At 39.7% G+C, this 18984-nt stretch overlaps 1 protein-coding gene across 1 annotated transcript in view; it reads right to left on the minus strand.

The window, feature by feature from the left end:
* The window catches only part of LOC108053925 (protein sprint), a 61101-nt gene that overhangs the window by 20997 nt on the left and 21120 nt on the right, over positions 1-18984 (minus strand). The window contains 2 exon segments of the mRNA XM_044461370.1: positions 3355-3618; positions 15152-15578. Of these exon segments, the coding sequence (XP_044317305.1) occupies positions 3355-3618; positions 15152-15578 (691 nt within the window).

The raw sequence follows: 18984 nt of genomic DNA on the forward strand, positions 1-18984 counted from the left end.
ACATCCTCTTGTAAAAGCTTAAGCAATTTAAGTATCAACTTTTCCCAAATCAAAGTGGGCAATAAAGCTTAAAACTTATGTGGCTTTTCATATTAAACGCGCAAGTTTGTTTTTCCCAGATGTACATGTTTGTTAATTATACTAGTTAATCATGTACAATAAATTGACTTTCAGGTATTCGTGGAGGAGGCTTTAGAGTTTAGCTTTCTTAGTAGCTGAAAGCTGAATTTAATCAAATGACTAACCGAAGAGGACCTCCGACTTGTTATCTTGTTGGGCAAACCCAGCAGCAGAGGGTCATCAAATATCCATTGCTCACTGTACAGGTGACGAGCGCTAATGATGTCGCAACCAATCCCCCAATTCGCAATCACCCAATCGAACTCCCTCTGCAGCCGATTACCCAGACATTAAATGGTTGCCCCAGCTGTTGACCAATCACCCCCTCCCACTCCCACTCCCACTCCCTCCTCCAATCCATGGTCATCGTTTGGTCCATAAAGCATCGACATTTGCTGCTAATTACATTCTGTGGTCGGCATAACAAATCCCGTGGCCGAAGGGGGAAAAAAAATATGAACTGGGGGGAATGGAAATACGAGACATACGCACATGTGACCACGACCCAACTCCACGAATATTTATGATTGATGGCGGGGCAGTCGGATGTAAAAGGTATCCGGGAAAAAATCAGGAGAGATGTGCAAACAAAGCTGGAAAAAATCTGTTAAACTTCGGTTCGATACGGTGCTCGAATGGGAGGCCAAACAACAAGTAATTAAAATACCAGGCAGGCAAATGGATCGCACTCGTTTCAGACCCATATGACGCCACAATGCACCGTGTGTCCAGTTCGAACATATTGATTGATTTTTAATTACAAACTACACATGAAGCGAGCGAATACTGTACTCCGATTGCAGGCCAGATGATGATGATGGTCGGAGGCGGGGGACTACTTCAATTTCAATTAAATGGCTTTTTATTAAACGCATAAACAATGGCGAGGGAGGAGTGCGTCCTGCATCCTGCATCCTAATGGGATTTAAGGACTTTTCCGAAGCGTTCGCCAGTATAATTGAGGCAGCAGCGATACAGATGCCGATGCCGATGCCGCTGCTCCCGTTGACGCATGCAATTAGCAATGGATGGAAAAAGGAGCAGCCAATGGGGCAAAAAAGAGACGGCAGTCGTGGCAGGTGGAACTGCAGACAATTTCCGAGACACGACGACGCACTGAAAAGGCAAGCAGCAAAATGCAAAAGTTGGCGAAAAACTTTTCACATCCCCACAAACTGTATTGCACTGGAGAAACCTTTTTATTTTAAATTAAAATACATTTTTCTTCGTAAACCATTTGGTTGTAACGTTAAGCAAATAAATAATATACAATAATAACCATAATAATAACCATCAAAAATCTACTGAAAGAAACCACCAACCCATATTAATAGGTTTGCAATAAGTTGTGAGCCTTACAAAGAAAAATCTTACAGGTTCCATAATTCAAATGGTTTAAGTACCCTTAATATTATAAATTAAAGTATAAAAAATACTAGATTTTTTCCTCAGTGTGGGTGGGCAGGAGTGAGAATTGAAGTGGGCTTGCAAGAGGCAAACGGGCCGACGTTGCAATCAATGAGCTATTGTTACGGCGCGTTCGACGATTGAAAATTGCTAAGCTGGCAGCAAAAAACGAGGGAACCAGAGAAAAGATATCCATTCAAATAAAGAGTGCACGTGCCGTTTCCGATTTTCATGTGCAGGTCGGAGTTGTCCCTACCATAGTGGATATTCACAAAACAAAGAACATTGGGCACATAGTTTTAAAATGTTCAAATTTTTTGAATTGTTAACACTTTTCAAATGTTAAAAAAAAGCAACATGTTAATTTCTCGGTTTCTCGATTTATTATCCTCGTTCTTCGAGTTGAATAGCAAGTTGAAAATTGCAAGAAAGTTCACATAAACAAAGTTGCTAATTGAAAAAAATTTTTGTTAGTAAACATTGGCTCAAAAAATACTGATTAAATGATTAGAACTGAAAAAGGGGGGTAAACATTTTGCTACTTTAATGAGTTTCCTGCCAATCGGCGAACACGTGATAATTGCTGCTTCAGTCTCCAAGTTCAAGTTGAGTTGGGGAGAAGGCACCTTATTGAATCTGTACAATTTGTTGGACATTCCATTCTCCAATCCGAGTTCTCTTTTTTCCGCAGCCATTACCTGTTCTATTCTATCTGCCTGTTTCACCCGGGTTCTCGTAATTTCAATTGTCTATGCAAAGGAGCTTTGAATCGCAAAATATTCAGCCCACACTTTCTACACTAAGAAAAGTGTTTAGGGTTTTTAAATGAAATTCTATTTAATTAGAAGACAATCTAAGTCCGAGGGCCATTTCTTTAATGTGATGTAAGGTTACTGTGTTGGCAACATTTACATTTGAAATATTATGTACGAATTATTTAAAGAAATATTCGAATACTTTCGTTTTTTTTAGGTTTCGACAGTCCGAAAGATATGTCGTTCGAAAAATTGACATAGCATTAAGAAAACGAAGTACTCTTTCCAAACAATTTACCTTCATGACATCTTTCTCTCACGGATTACAAGCTAGAACCCTAACATGATAGTGAGAAATCGGCCCTAAGTCGCAAGAAATAATCCTGCTTTTACATGGTATTTTTCCCTCAGTGTAGACTCGAGGTCCTGGGCCATCTATAGTCCAGCTCCTGCTCCTTTCTTTTTATCAATCCCTGCCTGCTGACCATTGCTGGTTTGGCTTTTGTTTTTGTCGCCTTTTGTGAATGGGTGCTCGTTTCTCATACTACATGGCTCTGCCAATCCCATTCTTCATACCCATTGTCTACCATTTGCTGCTCGAGTCAGATAAATTTCAATGAATTTGCAAACGCAGCAGAGTTCTGATTCTAGTCCTCGTTCTCGTCCTGGTTCTAGGGTCCTGGCTACATTTCTTTGTTTATCTTTATACATTTACAATTAAAAGGGCTTGGCATTGTTGTCCTGTCGTAATTTTAATGAATCTTCCCCACCCACTTGCTACCCGTGTGTGTTTGTGTTTATGCTGGCTACGCAGGACATCACAGGACATCGCAGGACCCGCTGCTCGTTAATTGATTGCAATTTGTATATGTAAATTTTGCTGCAAATGAATGAATCCTCCTGTCCTTGTGTTTTTTTTGCTTTGCCGCTTTCATTGTTGTGCAAATTTGTGTGGTCACATGTGTTTGTCAAACAGCTCCGCCCCGCATCGCCCCTTTTTGCATTTCACCAAATTGCCTTATTAAGCTAAATCAATAAATTAATAATTATAATTATCGGCAGGAGCACTCACCCCCTCCTCCTTGCCCTGGAGCAGATGAACGGCCCCGGAGCGCTGGATCCCCGGCAGGAACCACATCGGATGGGTCAGCAGCAGGCGCTCCATGAGTCCCAGATCGCAGGGCGGCGAGTTGTCGCTGGAGTCCCGGCTGCTCTCCTCGCCGTCGTCCTCGTCCTCGTCCTCCGCCTCCACGGGCTCCTCCTCGTCGTCCTCGCTGGACGTCTCGCCCTCGGCCAGGATGCCACCCTCCGAGCTCGACACCAAGGATGTGCGCGACTGCAAAGGGAGAAGAGTGAGACAAATTAGTATAGATTCGCCTGCAATAGTGCATCCAATAGATAAATCAAGTACATCACAGACATTTTCAATGCTTAAAGTTGTAATAGTTAGAGGTTTGGCCAGGTATAGGAGCTATAGATAAAAAGGTACCAAAAAAGAAAATAGCTTTACCAAACCATTTATTTTTATTCGCTTTTCGGTGCTGCTATTACCGTATTTCAGAAAGTAGTTATTGAAATATTTTCTATCTCTAAATACTTTTAGAAAGAAGTCTGCCAAAAGCAGCTTAATTTAACAAATAACTAAAAATAATAAACTTCCATATCTTGGGTAATTCATTTCGTATCTGAAGAATTTGACTGACTCAAACGATATTCAAAAGCTTTCAAAAATACTGAAAGAAAAATGGCATATTAAACATATGTATGCATCGTAATCAGCAGAATCAACCAAGAACGCTATCTCTGAGTTTACAATTATGCATTGAAAATTCGTATTTCTCTATTAACCAATTAATTTTCTTCACATGGAGGGGTTTTCTTTCAAGTATACTACAACACTTGTCAGTGCTTTATAGATTACATCTATATTATATTTTTCAGGGGTCCCTGTTAAACCTTTTGTACAACTTGTAGTTTAATATGTAGGCTTATGTAGAACAAAAAGAAGGCCAAGTGAAGGAAAAACTTGCTGAGCAGCTGCTGGGACACACAGAGGCCCACACTTGACCAAGTTTGGAGACGGGAGTGCTCCGCTGATGGAAAACCAGGGCTGGCAGACGAATCTCCGACACTTGACACATTGCCTCGGGCCATATTTCAGTAATCTCCATCAGTGCGAGTGCAATTCCATGTCGTGATATTTTTCTAGAATGGCTCCAAGCCCAACATTAAAGCTGCGCCACGAAGGCCTATCCGGAAAGTTAGCAGTGGAGTGAGTCGCACAGGAGCGGAATTTTCCCGCAGGCTGGGTTTGCAGGGCAAACAAAGCGAAACAAAAACACAACATTTCTATGGCAGCGGCAGGAAACATGCGAAAGCAGTCGCGTTGTAGGCGTTTTTAATTGAAAATTGCCAAGGGCTGGCTTTGAAGTTGCTTCCCTTTATTTTTGTGAGTGTGGGCAAGAGTGTGTAGCATACTTTTCAGCGGGCGGATGTTATTTGGGGGTTTATGTGGCAGATGAGTGTGTCACCCTCCGTCAAAAATGATGATGACGATGTTTGCCAACTGTTAGCGATGCCCACAATCGATCCCAAAGCAAATGCTTATGAAATTGTAATTTATTCGAAATTAAATAAGAGATATAACACCAAAATAGATGATGAACCTTGGAAACACCATGGAATCAATTTTCGCATTTAATTTTTTTGATTCTAGGCAAATCAACGTTTTTGGAAGACTCTTTAGGTAAACAATTTTTTTCTGCACTTTAATTTATTTTTTAAACTATTCATTTTTTAATATTTGAGTAGTCAGAAAACAGTAAAATCAAATCTTTAGTTGATTTCTTATTTATCTAAAAATATCATAGCAAAGTTTTCTATCTAAATTGTTAATTTTTAGGCAGACATAAAAGATAAAGATCAAGCTCCCTAAAATATCATAGCATATTTTATAAAACGGTTTTAGCTACCCGAAATATATAATTCAGTTTTTCCCCTTCAACAATTTTAAAAAACAGGCCTCTTAAATAGGTGAATAATTCAAACTTCTGGAATCTCATTAAAGTGCCTGATATTCGCACTGCTGGACCCGTTTAATTTAAAATGCTTGATAATCCCTTCATTAGAGGATGGAACCATCGAGGCATGTTTTGGCTTTGGAAAAAAGTCGAGTGGTTTTCCGAGCGCCCACTGAGCACCCCTTTTGGACTTGACTCGTTACCACTAACAACGCCATGGATCCACGATGCCTTTTTCTGTTCCCTTTTTTTTTTGTCCTTGCAAAAGAAGTGAAACTTGCTCGAGTGGCGGCAAGTGTCAAATTAGGTTGCCTGGTTCACCTTTTTGATATACATCCCACCAGATGCATATCTCTCTATTGCTTTAGTAAATTTGAATTACGCTCCGGCGGCGGCGAATTTTAATTTTTGATGTCATTTATTAAACGGGTTGGCTGTGGGCGTGAGTTTGGGGTACAATGGAGATCAAGTTTCCGGGGTTCAGGTCTTCAGGTTTCCCACTACCGTTCAGCTGTCCCTTCTTTGACGCATTAATCATACGCCGAGTTGACAATGGCAGCAGGAAATAAAACCGAGAAGCTGCCGCAGACATTCAGACAGAGGTCTTAAGACAAACGCAATGAAATGGAAATGCAAAATGTTCGCCTGTTTATTTGCCAACCATTTAAATGCGAGTAATACAGAGGGGGAGCCCTACAAAAAAAAGGCAGCATCTCCAGCAGACAGATGATGGAAGGGAAAAAAAAAAACACACACACAAACAGGGTAAAAAAAAAAATGGAAAATTGCGCAAATCCCTTGAAGAAATGTTTGAAATTTTTCAGAGCTCACAGCGGGCAGCCCCAAAGAACCCAGCGAAATTGTTGCAAAATTATGCTTAAATCAAAAATCACAGCAGCGGCAAAAGAAACGCGCACTGCAGGCGACCGTTTACAGGGTTTTCAGGGTTTTCCCGAGGAAAAAGGACGACTGCGAACGGGCAACCCTTGTGTCCTGGGCATCCAAGGATATTCGTGGAGGCGTGGAGCGAGGTGACTGCGAATGCTGCGCATATTTTATACCCTGCATTAGGTCTTAAGTATTGCTTATTACGTCAGCGGTGAGGTCCCTTTTCAGTTTTTATTCGCTCGCCAGGGACCCAAACTATTTCAAAGTGGTTGCGTTAAGGAGGGGGTTAATGCTGGGCGAATGCAAACTGAATTTAGAAACCTAATGATACTCATTTAACAGTCAGCCCTTTAACGTAGAACTCGGAATGATTTTGTATAAATTTAGCGACTGTTATACTTTAATATAGATCCACATTGACTTTATACTTTAATACAGTTCCATGACAAGAGGACTTGCAACTTAAATAACAGTCATGTTCTAAAGAAACTTTAACATACACTTTCTTTTTATTAAGTTATTAAGGCTTCATCCTAGTTATATTTTTCTGGCAATTTGCATTGAAGATAATTGATGACAGACATCATAAATCACTGAAAGTTTGTGCAGAGTTTATTAAAATAATGCAGGGACCGAAAATAAACGTTATTTATTTTATTTAAGATCCTGCGAATTTTACTGTATTAATTGATTTCCAACTTCGCTGACTTTAACGTTTGATAGAAAAGATTAAACAACATTTTATTTGTGACGCTTATGAGTGAAAATCATAGTGTCTCTAACGATCTCAAAAAACGATTATAGTAGGTTTCTGAAATAATATGCCCACAACTTGGAGAAAACTCCAGAGATAATAGTAATAAAACATAAACACATTTCTTCATCAATGATGGGGCAACGTAAATTGAACGCGTCAAAGAAAAATACGAGCATCTTCTATTTCAAACATCGCATTTTGCCATCCCCATTCCTCCGCTCTAATGCGATACTTATTAAGTTAGCCTAGAGCTCCCCCAGTTCGAATATTATAGCTATCTGCCCAGATCCCACTCATTTGTTTACAGAATTACCAAAACACATAAAAAAGCACACACAGACATGGACATGCGAGGATATCTAATAGCTTTATGTTGGATAAGGCTGGATTCCTTGCAGGGTGCAGGCAGTAGACAGCAACCCCGAATGGAAAAGAATGGCCGTGCCCAGAATCGACTTCTGAGTAGCCTGGCTGCATTTTTGAGTGGCGCACAGCGGATGGGTGGAAATCTAAGCCGAGGGTTGATGCTGCCAGTCCCCAACTTCCCCTTTCTTTTCTCCCTTAAAATACACTCAGATTTTGACTCTTTAAAATACGAAAAATAAGTTTTAAAAGAAGTCATACCAAAACGGACATATACATAAGGTTTAATGCAGACGCGGGTTCATGTTCTTATGACAGCTGATATAGAATAATAAATTTAATTTAATGAAACCCAATAAATCTTCCTAAAAATGTTTATGTCGATAATTGATGCAATTATAAATTATCAAATTTGACATCATCAACAGTGTATTTCGGTGTGATCCACGAGACTACAAATGTTTATTTGGGTACACATAACAATAACTGCATTCTCTTTAAAAACAAATTGTACTAAGCAATAAGGGCTAGATTTTAGTCAATTTAAATGTTATTTACTACTCGATTTTAGTTTTCTTGTTACCTAAGAAATGTATTTTCCCGAGTGTATCTTCAGATTTGTTCCTGTGGCACTGGTACTGTGTGTGGGCATGTTTGATTTTGGCTTCCTAAAGGGATCTCGTTATGCTGGGCAAACAGTCGCGACTTTAAGCCCGCTGTGTGTGGCCTCCTCGGAGTGTGTGCGAGTGTATCTGACAATGCAACAATGGCCAGCCAAGCGAGTAGACCGGAATGGAGATGAGCGGACCAAGGCGGGCCAGAAGCCGACTTTTGTGCCAGGGCCAACACTTTCACGGTCGTGGGAAAGCAGCGGAAGTTGCCGCCAAGGAGATGGAACGGGCCAGACTGCGACGACAGACGAAGAAAGTATTCTGGGTTCCGTTCTGGCAGATGTCGAAAACGAGAATCATTCTCAGACCCAATCTCATTTCCACGCCCTGGAAACTTCCCCATATTCCCACTTCCCATTTTGGCTAAAATATTGGCAAACAATTGTCTGAGTTTGAGTTTGAGTTTGAGTCTGAGTCTGGTATCTCTATCTTGCCAATATTGGTGAAATACTTTTGGCCAAAATTCGATGGCAATATAAAAATTCCCAGCCGTTGACAAAATGCCCTGTAACTTCACAAGGGAGTCATCCACCTCTTTCTCCCGACTGCCATTTAATAAATTACACAACAAGCAGCAGAAGAAATGCGAAAAAATCGGAAAACAGGGCATGGGAAAAACTATTTATTTTACGCCGCCCAAAAGCGAGCAATGAAAATTGTTCAAATGCGACAAATGAAGGGGAACTTGCCAAATAAAAAAAACTGCAAGGAGGAGCGGAAGTTGCATTGGAGACCAGCGGAAATGAAATCAGGCAACGGAATCGTAAGAACTTAAAGGACAAGCTCTGTAAAAATTGAGATGAAATTTAAGTTATTTCATTAAAGTATGTAAAAGTTGTAAAGAAAATGTTTTGTGGATAAAGTTATCAACTTGTTGAGAATCTATCAAACAAACAATATTGAAATGTATATAATATTATTGTAAATTTTCCTAATTTATTGATCAAAATGTTATGAAAGATTGACTGCCAAAGTTTGGTTTCCACTTTTTGTCTGAATATGTTTATTCTTATTGATTCTATATTTAATTTTTAATTAAACCTTTTTTAGCTGCTGCAGCCTATAATAATTAAAAATTTAATAAAATCTTAAATGATATTCAAAGTATATTCACATTGATTTCGTGTTTTTTTTCTTTTTGAATCGGCTTTGAGTTGATTTGAAACGATTTTACACCCCCAGACACTGACTTTCCCTTTTTGCGGCTGGTATGCCGTCCGATCAAGATAATGGCTCATATGAGTTCCGGGGTGTGGGAGCGAAATCCCGCACAAAGCTTCTCTTATCGGGGGCGCAGGTCCCAGCGTGAAATTAATTTCATAAAAATCATATAGAACGAGTGAGTGATTTTTCGCCATTGTTCGCATAAAGCTGATTAACAGTCCCACTGTGCACGGTGGCGTTCTGCGACCCATCGCCCAATCTATTCTCTTTCAACTAATAGTTTGACAAAAGGTGAGAGCGATAAGCTGCCGTGCACGTGTCTCCATAGGACTGTCCCCATCGCACCCGCTGTTTCTGTCCCGTGCGGGCAAATTGCACTCGAGACTGAAATATTACCCGCCGCAGCGCAGGAGCAAATGCACAGAGAGAAAAGTCCTCTTGGAAAATCGATATTAAATTCATGAGATCAAGAAAAAGTTGGATTTAAAATGTATGCCTTTAACTTTCTCGATATATAAAATCGCTACTGCATCAAAAAACATACTTCTTAAAAGAAGAAATTATATATGTAACAGAAATATTGATAAATAATTATTTGTAGCTGACCTTTTATTCTTTATTCTTATAGTATCTGTTAAAAATAACAGAATAATTTCCTGCCCAAATCTCTGTTTCCGCTAAAAACTTATGATAGTCTTTAAAAATTGTTCAATTTAATTGTATTTAGAAGACAGATCTTTGTTTCTAGGTTATCTTGATCTTTATTATTTATTTACAGAGTTGATACAATATCTTTTTCTTTATTTCAATATTTAAGGTTTAAATCAACCACATTTTTGTCTCTGTGTACACCCTAGAAACTAGCAACAAGAGCAACACAAAACGTGCCCAGGACATGATACAAAAGGAGGAAAGAGAGGAATGCAGCAGCCGTGGAAATAAAAGATAAATAGCAGCCACGTAAAATGTTGTTGAATGTTTTAAAAAACCATAAAAACCACAGAGAATTACATTTAATGGCAGCAACAGTAGCAGCAGGATGCCCCAAAACGGTAGGGAAAACCGCAATGGGAACAACAACAGCTAGACATCACACAGACTGACTGATGTGTGTGTGTGTGAATGTGAGTGTGTGCCTAGTGTGCATCTCCCCGGACCCTTATTTTGTTGTCCTTTGAGCACTCGGAAAATATATTTCCACATAAAGTTTGTAAAAATATGTTTATATCGGTCTTAAGGCGGAAAAAAATATACAAAAGTCTTTCAAAAATATCTAATCAATTAATAAAAAAAAAATGTTTAAGTCCAAGTAAAATTTGCCAGATATATAAATATTTTAAAACAGATTTCTCAAACTTTTTATTTGGGGTATTTCTAATTCCATCCATGGATAAAGTTATTTAGCATACTATGCATTTGAACTTGTAACATGTGGACCGAACAGCTTTTATTACTTTATTATACATAGTTTAATCTTTTCTTTTTTGAAACCAGCAGCTGTTGAAAATACAGCGCAGATGTGTACACTCCCTACGAATTCAAATTTAAATTCATGACTTCTTTAAATGTAATATTTATATTGCGAATGTTGAATGAGACTAATTTCAGTGAGCCCTTGCATTTGTCAGCAGAGTGTCCCTTTATGTGTAGAAAGAGTGGCGCATAAAACTATCCATCCTTTGAATGCATAATTAACAAAGCGGAAATTCGGCAACACTGCACAAATTGCACGCAGGACGAAAGCGCCTGCATAATTAACAAGCCGGCTGGGAAAAGTGAAAATTGCCGGCGACGCTCAATGAATGAGCTTCCGAATTCTAAATACCAAGCGACCAAATGGCAAATGCAATAAACATTCAGCTCAAGTAATAAGCCAGCACATAAAGTACGCCATTAAATGGCCGATGGCCGATGGCCGATGGCCAAAACGAAGACGAGACGTTCCAAAGGGGCAGTGTGGTGGGGAAAATGGAGGGGAAGAAGGCGAGGAAACAGGACTCTCTTTCTGCTGGGGATGCTGTCAAAAAGTCAAAGCCATTAGGCACACACCAAAGAAGATGCGTCCAGCAGCGACAAAATTGAAACGAGAGATGGCAGTGGGAAAAATACATGGGTTTGGGGAGTTTAAGTCCTGACCACTTGTGACACCAAAAACTAACGCAAATGAACAACGAAATTCAAGCGTACACTTCATTAGATGGACTTTAAAAAGGCCACATGGAGTGAAGGGAGAAATGGAGAGCCTGGGCGACCGCAGGACATGCACAGCATAGACGCCTCATTGGCTTTGACAGGACACGACCAACTCGCATCCCTTCGAGCCTGATTGCTGCGGTCGTCTGTCGCGTGTCCTTTTTCGTCCTGCCCACCTGACAATATCAGCAAACATCTCTCGCCTGACAAGCAACAAGAAGTGAACGCAAAACCGAAAAAAAAATGTTCCAGAAAAATGGGAATACCCTTTATAGTCAAAGGGATATACCAATTTATCCTCCGGTTTTCAGCTCTGTTTTTAGCGATACTTGAAAAATATGCAACAGTTTGCTTTTTAGAAACTCTTTAACAACATTTATGCCTATAGCGAAAACAAATTGTGTAGTGAAATCGGGTATAACTAAAATCGAAAGTTGTTTTTGTTTGCAGAAAATAAATTAAAATAAAGAAGTTATAAATCAGTGAGACATCTATTTCTTCTTAGGGTTATATGATCAGATTTATGTAGATTGATCAGATTTGCTTTTCAAAAGGCTAGACAATTTTACCCTTTTTTAAGTTGAAAAGGTTGAGGACCAGAGCCCCTTTTTTGAGCTCTTCCTGTTTTTACAGAAGATAGAAAGAAGATGACATTAATATTTACAAATATACCTAATAAGTCAGTGAATGCTATATAAGCATATTTATTCTGTAAATACTTAGTCAATAAAATTCAATGAATTCTTCTAATTGAATAATTAATATTAAGAATATTCGGGTGTTAATTAGAGATTTTGAATGAAGAATTAATAAATACACTAAACATATTTCTGAGTTAGTTAAGCTTGTATAAAAAAGGTTCTCATTCACCTAAATATCCCTTCAAAGGGCAGAAGGCAACAAGAAAAGCCCCTTGGTACACCCATTTCAAAGAAAAGGAAGGTCTGGGGGCGGATGGTTTAAGCCGCTGACAAAGCTCCACTAATACCGCTGCAATTAGCAAACCTGTGCACCTGTGCAAACAGCTGCCTAAGAACAGGGATCAGGGGATCAGGGGACAGGGGACTGGGGACAGGGAAAAAGGAGAGAGGAGCAGCAACAGGACGATGTCCACTCGACATGGCCCGCAGCCAGGAGATTAGACCCAAAGTTGTTTATGGCCAAGGGAGGCGGCGGTCACCGCCAGCAGGGATAAAGCATAATGAAAGTAATAAAGTTCCACAGTTTCAGACTCAGACTCCAACTCCAACTCAAACTCGAACTCAAACCCGTGTCCTTGCTTTTGATCGGCGCCTGGCGATAAAAACTTGTGTATGCCAGACAGCGAACAGGCGACCTGAAGAGTGTCCTTCGACAAGTCCTTCCATGTGTTGCATTTGGTTTTTGCATCAGTCTGTGGTCGTGCCAACACATTCCTGCACCGGAAAATATTGGCCAGCGGACACAGGACACAGGACACTTTCCCACCGGGGGCAGACACTTTTATCGCCATCGTTGATGCTCGGTGCCCCGCCCTGTTGCTGCTGTTGTTTTTATTGAATATTCATAAATGGCCAAAAAAGGACTAAAAGGAAAAGAAGCTGCCACTAAAACGGTCGGTTGTCGGTTGTGGGCCTCAGCTGTTTGGGCCTGACTGTCTGGCAATGAAATCAATATTTTATGCCCATCTGCTGGTCAAAAGAAAGATGCCACCAACAACCAACCACACAAGAAAGAGAAAAGCCACACGGTGAAAGGTGCACTGAGCAAAACAATTATCTAAAAGGGTTGAAAAGGTGAAAAAAGCTTTCAAGATGTAAATCGGTTTAAATGGGTTGCTTGCTTAAAAAAATTATTTTCATAGAATTTTACTTATTATTTAGAGTTCATATCACATAAAAATAATTCAGAAAACAAGAAGAGAAATTGAAAAATAGTTCAACAGGAACATGATATCTTGATATGCTCTTCTGGAAATTCCAAAAATATATTGAACTTTTCAATGATAATTTAAGGAAATTGATATGATTAAGATGCATTTCATAATATTGAAATAATATTAAAAAATTGGTAGAAAACATCATTTGATTTTATAATTACTGACATTAAATATAAACCAACATCAAGAAATGTATTCGATGGGTATAAAACAATCTCCATTAAATACTAGATACTTGTTGTATTGAATTGAAGGATCTTGAAATTAAAAACGGAAACCGGGGTAAAAATTCATTTTTTTGTAGAGTGTAACGTAAAGTGCCTGCAAGTGCAAAAGGATGTGCAGGCCGCAAATTAAAATGTGAGCACACTTGTCTGATAGAGCCACGCCCCAGACGATTTGGCTTTGGCCATCTCAATTGAGGTGGCCACTCCCCTTTTTCGACTTTGAATTCAGTTGCCAACGATTTGATTGCCTCATTTTGGGAGAGCAGCACTCCAATGCCAAATAAAACCGAATTTTGGCAACGATGCGATGGGATGCAATGACTTTCAAATGTAGTGGGTAAATTATGGCGCAATTAGAAGGCATGACTGCCTTTCTGGCATTTCAAAATTGGATGCTCAATTGATGTGGCATAGCAACGCATATCAAATTAACTAACAAATTGACTTGTCAAACTCTTTTCGGCCTCAGGGCGGACCACGCCCACCACCCAGCATCCACCGCCCACTCAACACCACCCCCAAAGGAAATTACAAACCATTAGGCACAGGACGACGAGACAGAGAGAAAGCACACACAAAGGATTCTCAGTTATTAATGAAGAAATCCCAGGGAAAAGCACGCACGACCAGCTCGCAATAATGAGGAAAATGTAAGGGAAATGGGGAAAGGCGGAGAGGAAGCGACGTGTATTGTAATTTATATTTTTATGCCAAAACGAAATCATTTGATTTCATCATTTTATGGACCCGACACTGCATTATCATTATTGTGAGACACACACAAGACCCCCAACCTTTTTTCGCATACTTTGCCCCATCAACAAGGCAACACGTAGCAAATTATGAATGAATAAAAGCCGGTTGGAACAGTGTAGCTTGCCCCGTAATTGCCACTTGGTTTTGCCACATGTGGCAGGCCATCCAAATGGAGGCGACAAATTTCAGTGCTCCTCACAGCTCGTCCTCCAAGGACTTGCAAACTGAGTAAACTGCGCAATGAACGGTGGCAAATTACATGAGCAGCCCGAGATGGAAGCCCCAGGAGTCTGGATTGAGCTGGGAATATGGTGAATACGGTTGGTATAGAATGGAAAGACTTGTTGGTTTTGGGCTTGGTCAGTAGTGTCCTTTCTAATATTAAATTCATGCTTATTCACCTATTAAAGAGCATCGGCAGGTTCGCAGAAGGTGTTCATTTAAATCATACATCCTTTATTCAATTCATTTAAATATTTAAATACATCATAGTATTCTGTATTAGATGGACAACATAGACACAAGTGCTTCGATTACAACCAGCTTTCCACAACTTTTCACTAAATAATAGAGAAAAGAAATCCTTTCAAAAATTGTATATTCTTGAAACAAACTAAATTTGATTTGGCAGCATTCTAATTGAGTCTACCTAATTAAGAACTGGTGTTAAACGATGCATCGGCAGGCTCGCATGTGTACATCTGAACCATATAAACATTAATAAATTTGTTTAAATATTTAGTCGTATCGTAATGCTCTGCATTAAATAAATAACATTGGCCCGAATGCTACGAATTCAGTTGATTCATGGTTTACAATCCGCTTAAAAACAACATTTCTCTGATTACATATGCTGGCATGACTTGGATTTGATTTGAGACAGGACAGACATCCAATGATTCGACGACTCACCTGACTGAGCTCATCCCGGGAGCGACGCGAGCACTTGGGCAGGAGGGCCTGCATGTCATCCTCGAAGGCTCCGCCGTGGGCGGCGTCCACGACATCGTCCACATCCGGATCGAGGCTGCTGCTCCGGCGGCTGTCTGCGTTCGGATTTTGGTTTTGATTCGAGTCCAGGGCATTGCGATTTGGGGCGGATGTCATGGATCCTGACTGACTGCTCGTGTTGTTGTTATTGAGATTGGACTGGGCCAGGACATTCAGTTTGCTGCTAATGGCGCTAAGACTCGCCTGTTGCTGAGATTTTTGTGACTGTTGGCCATTGTGATTGTTGTTGATGTTATTGTTGTTGCCACCGTGGGCATTGCCGGCATCCAGAGAGGCTGCCTCCAAAGAAGAGGGCGTGGCCCCGGCAGAAGGAAGCGGTTCACTTGTTCTGCAAACGGAAGTGAGGAATGCTTAATTAGACAGTAGCTCAGATATCTTAGGTATTTGTATATACGTTATTGTAAATCAAGTTTATTTTACCTACTTATAATTATACAGTTTTAATTATTTAAAAAGTGAATATTTTAATAAATTATTACTAAACTATTTACAGCAAATAATGTGTTAAATGTATACCTTAATAAAGAAATATACAGTTCCTAAGGAATATGGTTAGCTTTTAGTAATAACTAGCCTGTCTTAAAAAATGTTATCAATTAGTTTGGAATGGAAATAACCCTTCTGCTCATTTTGAAACTAATGAAATACATTTGATCAAATTAGATTATAAAACAATTTGACAAATATATGTTTTTTTTTTTGGGAAAATGTGCTCTTCGATCCTTAAACTTCGATGTGTCTTAAAGTCCTGCCGTAGACATTCATCTTTAGTTCTAGACCCATTTGTCATACCCCCCATCCCCCAACCCTCTTTCAACCCTCAGTCAGCTGTCAAAAGGTTAATTTGCGACACATTTTTTTTCTTTTGCTAATGCCGTCGCCAAAGTGGCTGTGTTCAAGACGAGGACGAAGGACGCAGGACTCGCATCGTCATGACGCCTCAAAGCGGGCAATTTTACGCCATTTTAACAATATTTCTACGATAGGACACAAATGTTATTAATGAATGGCTAGAGAATGGAAAAGAAAGCCAGCGAAAAAGTAAATAAAGTGCGTGGTAAAAAAAGAAAAGAAATGAGAGCCGGCATGTGCTTCCGCCTTCAACTCCAAGGACTCGCAACCGCAGGACAGCCTGGCTTTTGATGGATCAGCGCCCTTGGCAAAAGGGCCTCTTGCCATAAACAAGAAGAAGAAGGCGGAAAATGCTCGACTTGGCCATATGAAAAGTTGTCAAACACTCTGACATAATCATGTCAAATTAACACGGAGCAAACAGGATGTCAAACTTGTTGTGTGGGGTTGCCTCACTTGGTTTGGGTGGATCATAAAACACTCGCAAAGAATTAGGCGGCTTAGGGAAACTTGGGGCAGGCCCAAGGACACGCCAAGCCGCAAAAGAAAACACGCTCGAATTTATGAGGATTTATAGAACAAACAAGGGCGAGCGATAAACAAAACAGGGAAATGACAGCTGAAGAGGAGAAACAGGAGTAGGAGCCCGTCTACGAAACGTATGGAAATTCGCCCACTCATGGCAATTAAGATTAAGTGGCAACGACTGGCGCCGTGGAATTGGGTTTGGGTTTGGGTTTGGGCTATATAAACGGTCGATGGTTAGGTGTCCTGTGGCTGAAGACCTTGGGAGTTTTGCCATCCCGCGAACCGAAGGTCGATTTAAGCCATAACAGGAAAGTTAATATCTTATTTGGAAGGTCAATATTAAGAAACCTTGAAAAACTTTAAGTTCTAATTGGTCCGAAAATCAAATGAGCTTTAGTGCTACAGACAGAACTATAGATACATATACTTATTATACATACATCTAATGTAACTGCAATAAGAGAGAACAATTAACAATTTTGTTATTTTACACACAAATAAAAATAGATATATTAGTTAAATAACAAATATTAATATTAATATTGATAGGCATCTGGTTTAAGAACAAATAAATTAAAACCAATATTCAAGTACAGAAAAGTTTGAAATGTTTCTTAAATATACTTAAATAAGAATAAAATCAATAAAATTTATATTTGGTTTTCACTTTCTGTTTTAATTAGTATTTTATAAATGTCTGGACAATTAAATATGGTTAAATTTGAATCTCCTTTTCCGTAGGGGATATCTCTTCTGAAATTCCCTTGAAAAGCAACACAGCATCCATTTATTTCCCCTTTTAACCCAGCGTGTCAGTTCGTAAAACTGCAGTATTTTAAGATTCTACTCTTTCATCTCAATCTCTACTTACAATCAGCAGTAGCGAGGACCAGAGCTAACTCAATTATTGGACTGCACAAATTTGAAAAGTTTAACTCGCAATCCCATCCGTGGTTGTTCTGTCAATCGGAAGTTTCGTTCGCACTGAAATCCGTAGTGCCCTTCTTCGCTTCCCAGCGCAATCACAGTTGGCCCGAAAATTGTCAAAAGTTTGCGCCCTGCCAGCCCCATGAATATTTACTCTTTGTTCTCAGGCCCAGATGAAATCAAAGTGTGGAAAATAAAACAAAAAGTAAGCATATTGTACATATGCAGAGGTGCAGAATGTGGAGTTCAACTTGGAGGAGAATGCGGGTCGTACAGGATTGGATCTTGATGTGGCCTGGTCAGGACCAAAGGAGTTCGGGGGGAATGCAAATTAGTTGTGACAGCTTTCAAAAAGTTCAACATAGTTGTCGATGGTGGCTTCGTCCTCCCCACTTGACAGCTGACACATCGAGTTTGGGAGTGAGGGGAGTGCACATGAGTTCACCATGTTCAAAGCTCATATGTGCACTCAAAAACTGCAATCATAACTTTAGTATATCTCAAAAATTATAATAATTTTTATGAGGCCAAATCCTATTCACATGTTTTTACCTAAATTCAAAGTGATCCATGTTAATTTGTTGACAAAAATAGTTCATAATTTAGAACACTCAACCTTACAAATCATTTAAAAATATCGCCTTGAAGGTGTCTATATTTTTTTTGCATTACAATAGAATATTTCTTAAAAAACATAGGGATTCACGAAGTATTATATTAAAGTCCTATACCAACTTCAGTCAAAAATTATAATCAATTAAATTTCTAATACATTTTTGTATAGAAGTTACAATTTCGAAAGGTTATTGATGGAAGTAAGTATAAGGCGAGAATATTTATTTAGTTACCATTACTAGGCTTATTATCAATTTTTGATTATAATCAAATATTTAAGCTTTATGCCATATTTTCCTCCAAGTGTGGGTGAACTGCATTTCTGATTTGGCCAAAACAGAAACGGAAAAGAAGTTGTAGGCGAAAGGCAGTCGGTTTGGGGCAAGGAGCTAACCCCATGTCTATGCCCCACGGGCTCGGCAACCCAACAGTTTTTGATATGGTAATGTGGCAATGGCAGTGCGTGTGTGGAATGCTCCATTATTAGATTTTTCCCCCGTCTAAAATCAAAGTGGAAACCAGAGAAAGGAGTCGAGTGTAGAGGAGAGTTTGGTGGAAAAGGGGCAAACGTCGTCGAGAGTGCCATAAAGTAGTAATACTAATTAAGTTGTGTATTATGCATGTGCATCTAGAGATGAGGAACTGGGACTGGGATTGGGATTGGGTCTCCCACTCAGCTCAGTGGGATGCCTGTGGTTGGACACTCGACTCGAGCTGCCAGTTGACATCGTTTAGTTGAGCACTCGCCGAACAATGGATCCAGTAGGGGATTTCTGGAGGACCGGCTGCCAAGTGTATGTGGTTAGATAACC

This window comes from Drosophila rhopaloa, unplaced genomic scaffold (genome assembly GCF_018152115.1).
Source record: "Drosophila rhopaloa isolate 14029-0021.01 unplaced genomic scaffold, ASM1815211v1 contig_3, whole genome shotgun sequence".
Lineage (NCBI taxonomy): Eukaryota > Metazoa > Arthropoda > Insecta > Diptera > Drosophilidae > Drosophila > Drosophila rhopaloa.